Source organism: Volvox carteri (genome assembly GCF_000143455.1).
Source record: "Volvox carteri f. nagariensis unplaced genomic scaffold VOLCAscaffold_65, whole genome shotgun sequence".
NCBI classification, from domain to species: domain Eukaryota; kingdom Viridiplantae; phylum Chlorophyta; class Chlorophyceae; order Chlamydomonadales; family Volvocaceae; genus Volvox; species Volvox carteri.
In genome coordinates, this window is record NW_003307608.1 from 4,366 (window position 1) to 17,479 (window position 13,114).

The 13,114-nt window shown below is 55.5% G+C and overlaps 2 protein-coding genes across 2 annotated transcripts in view; both read right to left on the reverse strand.

Moving 5' to 3' along the window:
- VOLCADRAFT_107382 (uncharacterized protein) overlaps positions 1–8,990 on the reverse strand; it is a gene marked incomplete at its 3' end in the record, with an annotated part of 12,334 nt that extends 3,344 nt beyond the window's left edge. The window contains exons 1-15 of the mRNA XM_002956777.1: positions 8,757–8,990; positions 8,365–8,443; positions 8,014–8,103; positions 7,248–7,471; positions 6,436–6,493; positions 5,837–5,893; positions 5,068–5,166; positions 4,465–4,592; positions 3,935–4,021; positions 3,496–3,591; positions 2,830–3,115; positions 2,474–2,526; positions 1,616–1,741; positions 815–949; positions 293–379 (exon numbers count right to left, since the gene is read on the reverse strand). Coding sequence (XP_002956823.1) covers positions 293–379; positions 815–949; positions 1,616–1,741; positions 2,474–2,526; positions 2,830–3,115; positions 3,496–3,591; positions 3,935–4,021; positions 4,465–4,592; positions 5,068–5,166; positions 5,837–5,893; positions 6,436–6,493; positions 7,248–7,471; positions 8,014–8,103; positions 8,365–8,443; positions 8,757–8,828 — 1,677 coding nt within the window. The 5' untranslated portion in view covers positions 8,829–8,990. The remainder of the gene's footprint in view (positions 1–292; positions 380–814; positions 950–1,615; positions 1,742–2,473; positions 2,527–2,829; positions 3,116–3,495; positions 3,592–3,934; positions 4,022–4,464; positions 4,593–5,067; positions 5,167–5,836; positions 5,894–6,435; positions 6,494–7,247; positions 7,472–8,013; positions 8,104–8,364; positions 8,444–8,756) is intronic.
- Positions 8,991–10,332: 1,342 nt separating this feature from the next.
- Positions 10,333–13,114, reverse strand: part of VOLCADRAFT_102366 (ornithine transaminase) — a gene marked incomplete at both ends in the record, with an annotated part of 13,642 nt that continues 10,860 nt past the window's right edge. The window contains 6 exons of the mRNA XM_002956778.1: positions 10,333–10,548; positions 11,123–11,218; positions 11,387–11,608; positions 11,817–11,909; positions 12,286–12,339; positions 12,812–12,867. Of these exons, the coding sequence (XP_002956824.1) occupies positions 10,333–10,548; positions 11,123–11,218; positions 11,387–11,608; positions 11,817–11,909; positions 12,286–12,339; positions 12,812–12,867 (737 nt within the window). The remainder of the gene's footprint in view (positions 10,549–11,122; positions 11,219–11,386; positions 11,609–11,816; positions 11,910–12,285; positions 12,340–12,811; positions 12,868–13,114) is intronic.

Here is a 13,114-nt window from a genome sequence, read left to right on the forward strand (position 1 = left end):
TGCGTATGTATGTATGTATGTATGTATGTATGTATGTATGTATGTATGTATGTATGTATGTATGTATGTATGTATGTATGTATGTATGTATGTATGTATGTATGTATGTATGTATGTATGTATGTATGTATGTATGTATGTATGTATGTATGTATGTGTATTGAGGGGTATTGAGGAATGGAGGAGGGAGGGAGGTTAACGGTGAATGCGGGTGCCCCGCCTAAGAACCCCATCAGTGGTGGTAGAAGGGGGCCCACTCAACCGCTAAATACGGCCCCAAACACACACGTACATACATACGCATATCGCGCACACCCAATACCTTGAGTTTTGTGTAGCAGTTGAGCAGCAGCGTGGTGTGGTCGCATGTGGCCAAACCCTGGACAGAGGGGGGAGAGGGGGGGCAGGGAGGGAGAAGGGGGGGAAGCGGAAAAGGACTTATGAGGAATGTATACACCTTGATACACGCACACACGTACATACATACATACATACATACGTACATGCATACATACATACACACATACGTACATACATACATACGTACATACACTCATTGGAATGGGAGACCCTCCTCCTTGGTGGCGGTGGGATACGGCATCACCATCAGGGCTAACTAAGCATGAATATTTAGACACGGTACGGCAGAGGTACGACATCTGTCCTGGTCGTATCTGTCCTGGCAATTTCCTCCCCTCGGCCCCACCCTCCACCCCTCCACCCCTTCCTGGCCCCCGTTACCGTCCTTAGGCCCTCCCCCCTTTTTGAACACCCCNNTCCCCCCTTCCCCCTTCCCCCTCCACCCCCCCCGCACCCGCTCGTGCATGAGCTCCAGGTAAGCGGTCAAGTTGTGAATCCGTTGCGCATCTAAGAAACGCCGGATGACGTACGACGGCTCCAAATGCCCAACCGTTTCCAGGTACTGCGTCATGGCCGCGTCGTACTCGCCCTGTTAAACCACCACCATCACAATAACCGTAATGCCGCGCGGTACGACATCAATGTACCAATGTGCCATAACCCGCAGATTGCAGTGCGAAAAGAGCGGGGGAGAAAGGGGGAGAAGGGGAGGGCGGGAGGGGAAACGTGTTTGCGGGTTATAGGCTGCCGAGCGAACCGCCAAAAGCTCTCTCCCACTTGCATTAGCTCCAGACATGTGCACTACCTCCACTACCACCGCTACCACCGCTACCGCCGTCTTCCCTTCGGAGGAATTAGGGGACACTGCCTAGGGCAGTAACACCCCCAACCCCCAACCCCCCACACACACATAACCACACGGTAAGCGTTACTCCCCGGCCCAAACATATGCATTTCCACTTCCTGCTCGCTGGTACATGAAGCCTCACTGTACCTTGCCGTACACTCACTCCCCTCCCTCTCCCCCCCTCCGCTCCTCTTACCCAGGAACGACACCCCTAAACCCCAAACTACTAGAAATCAAAATACACACACACGGCCACACACGCACATTAATCCGGACCTGTATCCCCCCTCTTAATGGGAATATCGAAGTCCAATGGTTCCCTCCTCATGAGACAATTCCCCTCGTTCGTACATTTTCTCTCCGGAACCCTTCAGCCGCCCTCCACCCCCTGTTTCTCCCGTGTCGTACCTTGCCGTACAGATGATCTCCCCATCTTTGATGTATGTTGGCCAGAGTGGTGACGTCAGCCACCCCTGGAGTCCAGCTGCGCGCAACATCTAGCGCCAGTTTGTGTAAGGAGCGACGGAGGAGGGTCTGAAGGCACCCGGTTTGAGGGGGGGGGAAGGGGGGGGAGGGGGAGAGGGGGGAGGAACTTAGGAAATGACGTGTCGCGATGGCACGCAAACCCGCAGCCTCAGCCATATCTCGCAAGGAACCGCCTAGGAGCCGTGCCGAGGCCGCAGCGGTGCAGCTGTGCAGAAGACTTGGCGAAAGAAGCGAAGGGCGGCTGCTACAACGTGGGCCTAAGCACTGCTACCGCAGGAAGGCACGAGCGTGGTATGTGGGGCATCTACCTAAATGTTATTAGCATAAATATGGAGGGCAACGAGTAGCGAGGTAGTGTGAAGAAATGAAGAGGATTTTACAATTAAATATGATTTTGGGTTGGATGTACGGAAGCACGGAAGGAAGGGGGGAAGAAATGACGGAAAGAGAAGGAAGGTGCTAAACTCTACAATGTTTCGGGGTAGTGCGCCCTCACCCTCACCCTCACCCGCACTCTCACCCGCACCCTCACCTACCCTGTAACTATAAAGCTGTTTTCATTGCTTGCAGTTATTTTCTTTTTGTAACGAAGACTTCTCAAGAAAACTGATAAAAATATATATTATATATATGTGGTGAAAAGCGAAATGAAGCTGAGAAAGGGGGAGGTGACGGAAGCGAGACGGGGCCTGACGAGACGGGGTGGGGGAAGGGGGTTACAAATGTACGATCATTCGAACATCCATACATACGTACACGCACACCCTCGTACTGCCGTACCTCCAGCTGTGAAGGTAAATCAATCTCCCGATAACACCACACGGCGCCGGCCGCTGTCACCGCCGCGTACACGTGTGTATGTACGTGTGTTTTTTGGGGGGCGAAAGGGGGGAAACGGGCGTGTACGGAGGGGGAGTGAAAACATCGGTGACGTGTGCAGCATCCGCGGTATAAGGGAGGAGGAGGAGGGGGAGGACTGGATGATGTTTGCACCAACATGCATCTTACGTAAACTCGAATTAAACATCTTAATGCGAATATGCACATATATCCCCCATGATATAACCCCACGTCGCAAAGTCTTGGAGACATACATACATACACACATACACGCCCCCAAGAGGTTCACCCCCCACCTGTCACAGCGTGTACGGCACCCCACGCGCAAAACACGTGCTGCAGGCCCTGCAGTACAAATGTGCCCGCCAGCAGCTTCGTCCGTACATCCGCTAACTGAAGGCAGCTGCTGCCGCCACCTCCACTCCCGCTACTGCTAAACCCCACGCCGCCGCCGAGACCGAAACCGCCGCCGACCGGGGGCCCTACGCCGCCGCCGCCGCCGCCGCCGATGCCCGATAGCTGGATGTTGCTGGCGGACGAAGTGGGGCTGCCCGTGGCGGGGTTGCCCTCTTCGCGGGTGACCTTGCCGGGCGATGGCAGGGAGGCGGTGGAGGCGATAGATTGGGGTAATGCATGGAAGAGGTGAACCAAAGGAATTGAGGGAGATTAGTAATGCCGTACAAACAAACAATTTTAGCTGTTTCATCAAATGCTTGAATAACAAAAGCGATTTGTTATCAAAAATCGAGTCCGAAGGACCTAAAAATATGCCACATGTGTATGTCTGTCGGTATGTGTGCGAAACATACCGCAGAACCTCTTACCCCCACCAACCACCCTCTATACACACACCACCCCGCGTCACACACTCGACAGCCGGGTCCCGCGAAAAAAAGGAAGCTAAAACCCTATGTACGGAACCGGGTGCAACCGTCTTAACGACCAACTTCTTTCACACTCACCACGACAAGATATCTCCCAAACGCAGTCAACCGCTGCTTAGTCCCTTCAAACACCGTACAACCAGCTCGAGTGTCTGCCGTATAGTCGTACAAGCCCTGTACGGAAGGCATGTAATCAGGAGGCGAACTGGGAAATGACTTTTAAGTTACGAAGATGCCGTATTATTATTGAAGGTGGGCTGCTGGTGGTGCTGGTGGTGGTGGTGGTGGTGATGGGAGAGTTTCGTCACATCGACGTGCTCACACATTTACATCGGAAAAGAGCTGTAGCAGTAGCTGTAGCAGTAGCTGTAGCTGTAGCTGTAACCCCAAAAAGATGCCTAGTTTTACGGTCCACATGTGCATGTGTGTGTTTGTGTTTGTGTCGGGGGCAGATGGCCGATAAAAGATTCATGAAACACCGAGTTCTACGTCGTACTCCGCCGTACTCATGCCGTACCTCGGATCGTGCCACCGTCAGCAGCGAGCCCCCCGGCCTAAGGCAGCAGCAGCGGGGGCCGGGGGAGCCTTGGCGGTCGAGAACCGTCTGAGGAGGCGGGGGAGGTAAGGGAGAGGTAAGGGAGAGGTAAGGGAGAGGTAAGGGAGAGGTAAGGGAGAGGGAGGACGAACGCAAGTCATCTTAAGGCGGGGTAAGGGGGGTATTGGGATTCTTCCGCCCAGTACCGGTGTGGTGTTAGCCGGCGGTCTTTAGGTACCACCGTCTTCACCCCTGGGTTACGCGACCAGAGCCCACAGAGTTTAAAAGACAGCGGGGGGGGTGGGATGTGGGGTGAACCAGGGGTGAGTCCTAGGGGGAGGCGTCAGCGAGGTGAAGATACCCCACCCCCATACATACAGACATACACCAAGCCACATAAACCGGAGAGGATAAAGTACGAGGAGGAAAAGGGGGAGGAAATTCAAGTACGGCAGCTTTGAGATCAGATCTCTTTCCCCTAAAGGAGAGTGGACTTGATCAACCCCTCTCACCCATCCACCCCCCACCCCACCCCCAGGCCCCACCACCCCCCGAACCTGTACCTTGGTATTCGCCTGAAGATGGAAGCACAGCGTCAAACTCTCCGTCACCACGAACAGCGACAACAAATCCGAAGTGCCTTTCAGTGTGTGTGTGGGGGGGGGAAACGGGGGGAGGGGGAGGGAAGGGACAGGAAACAGACACGCCTGTGTATGTGTGTCGTTCAAGAATGGTACGACAGCCGCTGGGCCCCGGGCGGCCGGCAGGTGGTGTGGTGGTGGTGGTGGTGAGGGGGAAACCTTGGGGAACCGCTGATGATGTAAAACACACCACTGGAGAGCCCCTCGACAGTGCGTGGAGTGGAAGGGACATGTACGATGGACGAGATGGACCGCATGGGCTAGGAAACAGAAAAACTGCCAAACACAAACACGGACACGAACACAAATAGAAGCCAAAAAACCCCTGACCCGCCACCACCACATCAGACTCCACCAAGCCGAAACACATCACCATCACCATCACATTTTCATTATCAGTCTTCACACACACGCCCGCAACGCATATCCGTACAATGTCGTACTATTACTACTATACGGCAGCCGTACACGTACCGGTCAGTTCCAACCCGGTCACGCTGAGCATGTCCCCCTCGTCCGGTCGGGCCGACAGGCGCCGTGAGTGGTGGAGCTTGGCTCGGGGAGGTCCCCCGCCTGCGTGTGTGTGTTTTGGAGGGAGGACATGTGTGTGTTTTGATGTGTGTGTGTGTGTGCTTTAATGTGTGTGTGCCTATGCGTGTGCGTTGATGTGTGTGTGCGTGTTTCGGTGTGTGAGAGAGCACAGTGCGTTTGTGTGTATGTGTTTTAGGATTGCCTCCCTAAGAGATCTGAGTACTCAGGGGCTGGATGGGCAGTTGGCGATAGGGGGGAGGGGGGAAGGAGGGGGGACTTCACCGTGTGGCAATATCAGGGAGGGCCCACCACCACTACTGTCCATACACCACCCCGGACCGGCCGTCCCTAGCGGTACAACCCCCGAAGAGCACAAGCGGCGTGGTCGGTCGGAGGGGCGCTGGGGGGGGAGCAGGCCGGGGAACTGAGTATCCGTAATCCGGAGTACGGCTCCCTCCAACCGCCGCCTCCGCTTTCCGATTAATTTTAGGGGTTTCGTATGTTTCCGTTTTCCCTTTCCGGTCCCCTCACCCCTGGCCGTTTTGTTGGATGGATGTGTGTATGTGCTTTCCCGCCCTCCACATCGCCGCCCCGCAATACACATACATACATACATACATACATACATACATACATACATACATACATACATACATACATACATAAACACACACGCACACGCACCTGCCGGCGCCGCGTAAACCTCCCCCACCAACACCACCACGCTGCCGGACGACAGACCCAGTGCGATCGTCACTGAGGTGGAGGTCTGTACGGCAGCAGCAGCTGACGTGGATGTAGCAGTGGCAGTAGCAGATTGTGGTTGTACGGATGTCGTCTCCGCGACACTGTTACCACCAACACTTCCCGTACTGCCCCCCAACTGGCTGCCGACGCCGCCGCCGCCGCTAGCGCTGCTACTGCTGCCGCCGCCCTCCGCCGCTGCTGCAGCCGTGACGGGAGACTCCGGATATTGATGTCCGCCGTGATATCCGAAAAGCTGCCTCAGCGAGATGAGTGAGTGGGCGAGTGAATGAATGAGTGAGCGAGTGTGCGAACGAGGGAGGAGCAAGCGAGCGAGCGAATGAGAAGCGAGTGCGCGAGCAACGGAGCGAATGAGTGAGCGAGTACGAGAGTAAGTTAGCGAGCGAGTGAGTGAGCGAGCGCGTGGGCGAGTGGATGAGTCAGCGAACGAGCACGCGCGAGGGGGTGAGGGTTCGCGAATGAACGAATGAGTGTGTGCAGTTGCGCAAGCCAGTGGCGAGTGAATTGTGAGTGAGCGGTTGGCGGCGGAACATCATCCGAACTGACGAAAGCTAGGATGCGACCCCCCGTGACCCCAAGCGAGCCGGTACGACAGATGGAGGATCTGCAGTTAACCAGGGGTGGAGGGGACCGTGTATGACACCATGTACGACACCTTCAGCTCGGGCCTCAACCCCGTAAGACGTTTCATATCGTACTTTGTCGTTTGTTTCTCGCACATGATTCGCAAGGTTGCCTACCTTGGCCACCTTGAGGGGCGTCATGGAGGCGGCGACCCCCGCCAGGGAGTTGGAGCCCACCGCCGCTACAGCTGCTGCAGCTGCTCCTGTCGTCGCTCCTGTGCTGCTACTGCCGCCGCCGCCGCCGCCGTTATTGCCACCATCGGCGGCTATTACTGCCGCCGCTACGAGGCGTTCTCCCCACCATAACTTGACGGTTGTGGACGAGCAACCCGGTTCCTCAACTCCCACCGTTACCAGCAGTTGCCGGCGCTTTAAAGGCGTACGGCCGCACGATCAGGTGACGGTGCAGGTGAGGGGGCGGGAGGGGCAGTGGAGGAGATAGAAAGATGTCTTAACTTTCAAGATGACACAGTTAGTACGACAGATCAGCAGTGCGGCACAGCGTCCACATCGCGCATTTGTAGGGGATAATGGGGAATAGAACTTGGTATTGCGTCGGAGCTCCGAGTTGGTATCGCATCTGGGAATTGTTTGGACAGGTACGAGCGGGCCTGACGATTGTGATGGAAGCTGTGCGATTAATGCGGCTCAAGGTCAGGACCACGGTCCAGCTTGTGATGGATTCGTTTGTCTACTCTCGGACAAGCTTCGGAATGTTAAAAGAAAAGACCTCACCTCCAGCCACAACACCTCCAGCACCTTGTGACCATGGGCATTAAACGATCCTATCAGGGAAAGCCGGGAGTCTAGGACACAGACGCTTCCGGACTCGGTGCCCACCCATAACAATGGACCTCCCGGCACAACGCAGCTTGCGTTGGGAGGAAAGCCATGCCGAGGAACCTGGTGGGGCTGGAAAAAATTAAAGCGCTTGAATGCAAAGCTCATCTTCTCCGAGGCTGAAATCAAGCACCATCAGCGCACGCAGGAGCTAGCAGCGAACGAAGACGTAATCCTCGTGCAAAGCTGTAGTCAAGGAGCATTCGGTTGTCTTTGGAATATCATTCTCCTTCCCAGGAAAAGCAAAGATCTGTGCAGAACGTAATGTCAAGCTTTTATTGGGTATAACATCTTTCCCTCGCCCCTTCCTTACAAACGTTTATCGTCGATACAGTGTGTTTGATTAGAAAGTGCTAGCATGACGGGTAGCGCAGGCTGCAGGCCACAGCGCGGGATGGACAACCGATACTTGGCCTCAAAAATTTGATGTTTTTGAAGTTGAGTTGTTTGTCATGAAACTCTTGAGCCTTGGACACAATCTAAACATTTATGGCTTGAGGGATAATGGTTTCGGACTCACCACAGCAGCGCAGTATGCGATTTGTTACATCTGACCCCGAACGGGTCACCAGTATGCATCAGCACAACACTGCAGCACCGCCGCAACACCCTCTCGTATAGGCCGGTCGGCAAACGAAGCCCTTCCAGACGCTTCACAAACCTCTACATAGCTGAAGCCACATGCAGAAGATTCCCTCGGACAAAGCCACAAGAACCCGTATATATGACGTCTCGTCTTTGACCTGTCCATCTGTTGGACATGTTGCACAGTCAAGGATAGCCAGGCAGAGCGATCGACCAGAGCACGCAATCGCTTTGGACCACCACAATCAGCCATATCAAACATGACGCATTACAAGGTAATTAATTCATGAGCAGTTTGCCAGTAGAAATTTGCTCCACGAGAATCCAAAGAGATGCGTCTCGACGGCTTGTGGTGGCAACCCTCCCTCAGGCGGGACGAGGTTAGCCGCAGTGATGTCGTTACGCTCACACTCTTTGCGCAACTCACCCTGCCGTGTGCCGCGTTGCGGCTGGAGCGCGGCGGTGGGCCCAGTTACCCTGGCCGGCTCCGCGGCGGCAGCAGTTGGCTGCGCAGTACGTGGGCGCGAGGGTCCGGGACCTGTTGGGTCGTGCGCTCCATTGGCGTTGTTGTCGGCGTCATGCGCCGCAGTGGCTAAAACGCTCCCGCAGTTCGCGGCTTTTCTGCACATAGGAGAGTTCCTCATTAGCTTCCATTAGGAAGCCTAGTGCGGAGCGATAGCCTTGCTCGTCGCAGAATTGTCTGACTTTGTCAAACATGCGCGACGGCGGTGTTATGCCCTTACGCTGGGCACGCCTTACGTACTTCTCATACATTTCCTGGACCTTTTGTACCAGTTCCTTTGCCCTAGAGGGGCTCACCTGGCGCAGCTGATAGCGCTCATGGTCGGCCTTCGCCGACTGGGTGCGCATGGTATTCCCTGGGCTCGCCATGTAAGTCAGATAGAAAATGTTTCTTAAGTTGGAATGTGTTTGCGGAAGCGATGGAGTGCTTGACTCCGAGGTCGTTTGACCGGTTGGTCTCAGATACCAAAATTGTAACAAAGCTTGCAGTTGGCAAGCAGTTGCGAAAAAGGAAATTATCCAACGATAAAAGGTGGTATTGATAAATACCGTTTGGTATTGGAAGATTATGAATAGTTCTTGGATGTACCGTTGGTACGATACCGTTGGCCCGGTGAGCCAAGGGCCGCCTTAGCGGCGTTACAGCTTCGGTCCCTTGAGCATTAGAGCCGGCGTGACCTAATTGATACATTCGTACATGGAAACACCCCGCACGGACCCCCTTCCCCCAAAACACACACACACACACAACACACGGTGTCTGAAAAGTCGTGATGACCACCGCAAGATGCTGCACACCGCCGCGGACTTTCCATTTCGACATCTTCCACCCTCCAGGTGGAGGTGGAAACAGAAAAAATTACTAAAACATTAAAACAGTCCAACATGCCTCTCAACCCTGCAGTCCGTTTCCATCAACCATTTTTTAACAACCCACAACGGCCTCGTACGCTAGATTTTTAAAAATGGCTTCTTGAAAAGTCTCCACTACGCTCCCACTAGCACTCCAAACTAATCACTTAGTTCCGTTATTCCGTCGTTATTGCCGTACAGGCGTGTAGTGCCCCTCATCAGCCGCCAGCCTGCTTGATCCTCAGGCTCAGCGCCGGGCCATAAAATGCGCGTACGTATGTGCGTATGTATGTGTGTATGTGTAGTGCGTGCGTATGGATGTTTGTATGTATGTAACGCTTACCTCCCGGAGTGTTGTCCGCCGCATGCTGTTCCAGCGTTTGTCGCAATCGGTGAGACTCGGTGAGACTCCTACTTAACAGAGCCACCACCACCACCACACACACCGAAAAGCGTCACACCAAACACATCACGCACCGACCGCCCGATGCATACCTTGGCTTGTACGACATTACGACCCTTGCGCGTTTGTATGTATGTATGTATGTATGTGTGTTCCCCGTGCGGCGCCACTCACCCTCTCTCTGACTTCCTCTTCGCAACTCCGCTTTATTCTCGTCCTCTTTATTCTCGTCCCCCCTCTGCCTCCTCCCCAGCTAGGACAATACAAACAAGCACATACACACACAGTATCTGCACAGACAGACAGATAGACAGACAAATGCGGCGCCTGATGCACTGCCATACCACTACTCACACATGAAAAACCCCTTCTCCCCCTCCCCCTCCCCTCCCCTCCCCTCCCCTCCCCCCCCCTCCTCCGAACAATCACAGCACTCCAAACACGTTGCCAAGTCTGTCTGTCTGTCTATCTGTCTCTCCATCCCCTCCCTATCCATCCCCAGCTGTTGATGACCATCACCGTCATCACCCCCCATCCCCCAGATCTCCCCTCCCCTCCCCCCGCGGCCCCTCTCCCGATAACACCTCCCACACACACACACCCTCCCACACACACCCCTCACACCCCATACGAGGTGATGGTCTGTTCAATGATGTCGCAACACTCCCGCAACTGCGCCTCCGACATCACCAGCGGCGGGGCGAAACGAATGATGTTCTTCTGTGTGGGTTTCGCCAACAAGCCGTGGTCCCGGAGCCGCATACACACGTCGTACGCCGAAACGCCGTGGGATTCGTCAATCACCAGCGCGTCCAGGAGGCCCTTACCGCGGACCTGCCGTACACGATATGTAATGTACGGGATGGTACGGCGTAAACATCATATATATCCAATTTCACAGACCACGTGGAAGATGTTCGTGGAAGGTGTTGGTGGCCGCAGATTTCGGCGAAAAGGGGAAATTGAATATTTGCAAGACGCCGAGGGGTGCGGGGGAGGGGAAAAAGCGAACCACGTGAACGAGTGAAGCTGCTGCCAAGGAAAGAGTGTGCAAGAAGCAGGACTGACAAGTCTTCGGTTGTGAAGGGTAAGCGGGATGGAGTAATCTTTTGTACGGCAAAAGTATGCCGTGTTTCGTTTTTCCCCTCGCCGTACTCGAACCGACTTGCTCCTTTCCCCCCCCACACACACATACACACGGGAGGGGGGGGAGAAAACCCCAAACCCAACATCCCCTCCTTTCTTCGGACAACCCACCCCTGTCCGGCCTCAAAACGCAACGCACGCACACATACATACAGACAGACATACATCACTCTCACATTCTCTCCAGTCGCCCCTCTCCCCCTTCTTCTCCCCCGCCTTCCCCTCAAAACACAGAACATACACACTCTTCCCCCCTTCTCACCGTCTTGACCAGCTTTGACGGTATCGCTGCCAGCCTCGTTCTCAATACCTGACCCAGCCGGTCGCTGTTCTCCGCCAGGTTCTCATCCTGGAGCACCTGCGTGTATGTGTATGTACGTACGTATGTATGGTCCTGTGTTCGTGTGCTGTGCGTGCGTTCCGATGGGTGTACGAGCAGTCCCCTAAAATCCCTTTCCCCCGCCCCCTCCTCCCCATAACTTCCCCCCTCCCCCGGCTCCAAACTAGACCACCCTGCCGTACAAACCTGCAACGCCGCCATGGCCACGCGGGCGGCAAGAGGGTTACCGCCGTACGTGCTGCCGTGCTGCCCCCGGCCAATGGTCAGCATGATCTCGTCCCGCGCCAACGTGGCTGCTACCGGGTAGGTGCCGCCGCTGAGGGCCTTGCCAAGTACGAGAATATCCGGTCGTACATCCTCCCAATCACAACACAACATACGGCCTGTACGGCACAACCCCGTCTGGACCTGCGTGTACGTGTGTGTTTGGAAAGAGGGATGGGTTGGTTTCGGGGCAGATTCAATGCAATATCTGTACGGAAAAAACACAAAACACGGCAGCAGCAGCCGCCCAGCAGCACTACGGCACAGATATACACACTCATCACCATGGGGCCCCCCCCAAGGACACAATCCCCCCTCCCCCCCCCCAAAACACGCACACACACATACACACCTCATCTGCAATGAGCAGCGCGTTGTGTTTCCGGAGCAGCCTGTGCGCCGAAGACAAGTAGCCCTCGTCCGGCACCACCACACCCGCCTCCCCCTGCCGTCACGTGACATCGTGTGACGCGTCGGTTGGTCGGTTGGTTAGTTGGCAGGCAACGGGTTTTGGGGGACAGTGCAAGAGGAACAGAAGAACCTTGTGCCGAAGGAAGAACGGATGGAAGGTGAGAGGGTCTTTAAGACTGCAAAATCTGTAATCTGCATGGCGCACCAAAAACCCTAAGTTACAATACTAGGATTAGTAGGAAAGCTGTCTTGTCGGACGGCGGAGAGCGAGGGAGAACGGGCTCGCATTATATTCGGTTTTCTTCCTCAACCATCATCTTACCTCCCGCGCTCCCACTTTGGGAGCCCTACCCCACACTTCTATCCCCACCCCCGGCAATACACACACCCCCGGCAATACACCCACGCACCTGGATGGGCTCCACCATGAAGGCTACCACGTTGGGGTCGGACTCCAACTTATCCTGAGGGTGGGGGGGGGTATGGGGGAAAGGGGGGGAATGAGGGGGGGGGGGGAGGGGTAAAGGGGAAAAGGGGGGGAAGGAGGGGGGAAGGGAGGGGTTATGGGGAAAAGGGGGGGAAGGAGGGGGGAAGGGAGGGGTTATGGGGAAAAGGGGGGGAAAGGAGGGGGGGAAGGGAGGGGTTATGGGGAAAAGGGGGGGAAAGGAGGGAAAGGGAAAGGTTACGGGGTAAGCGTGAAGAAGAAGGGGGGAAGGGAGGGGTTATGGGGAAAAGGGGGGGAAGGAGGGGGGAAGGGAGGGGTTATGGGGAAAAGGGGGGGAAAGGAGGGGGGAAGGGAGGGGTTATGGGGAAAAGGGGGGGAAAGGAGGGAAAGGGAAAGGTGACGGGGTAGCGTGAAGAAGAAGGGAACGGACGATAAATTACAGAGAGTGGGCTGTATACATGTCTGTCAGCCCGGCACGTTCTGTGTCGTACCTGTAAGGCCTTCAGGTCGTTGTACGGGATGACCTCAAACCCCGGCATAAACGGACCTGGGTCCCCGGGGGGAGGAGGCCCGGGGAAACAGGGGGGGCAATTGCGGGTTAGGCAGCAGCAAGATTGGTTAGCAGCAGTAGCAGTAGCACATGCAGGGCCATCTGCTCTCACCCCCAACAATATTTCCCGCCCCCCACCCCACCCGACCCCACTCGCTCCCGGCCGGAGAACCCCGACACACAGCACCATCACACCACAAACACGTCCCCTCCGAAACCAACATCTAGCTGCACCTCCCCCCCC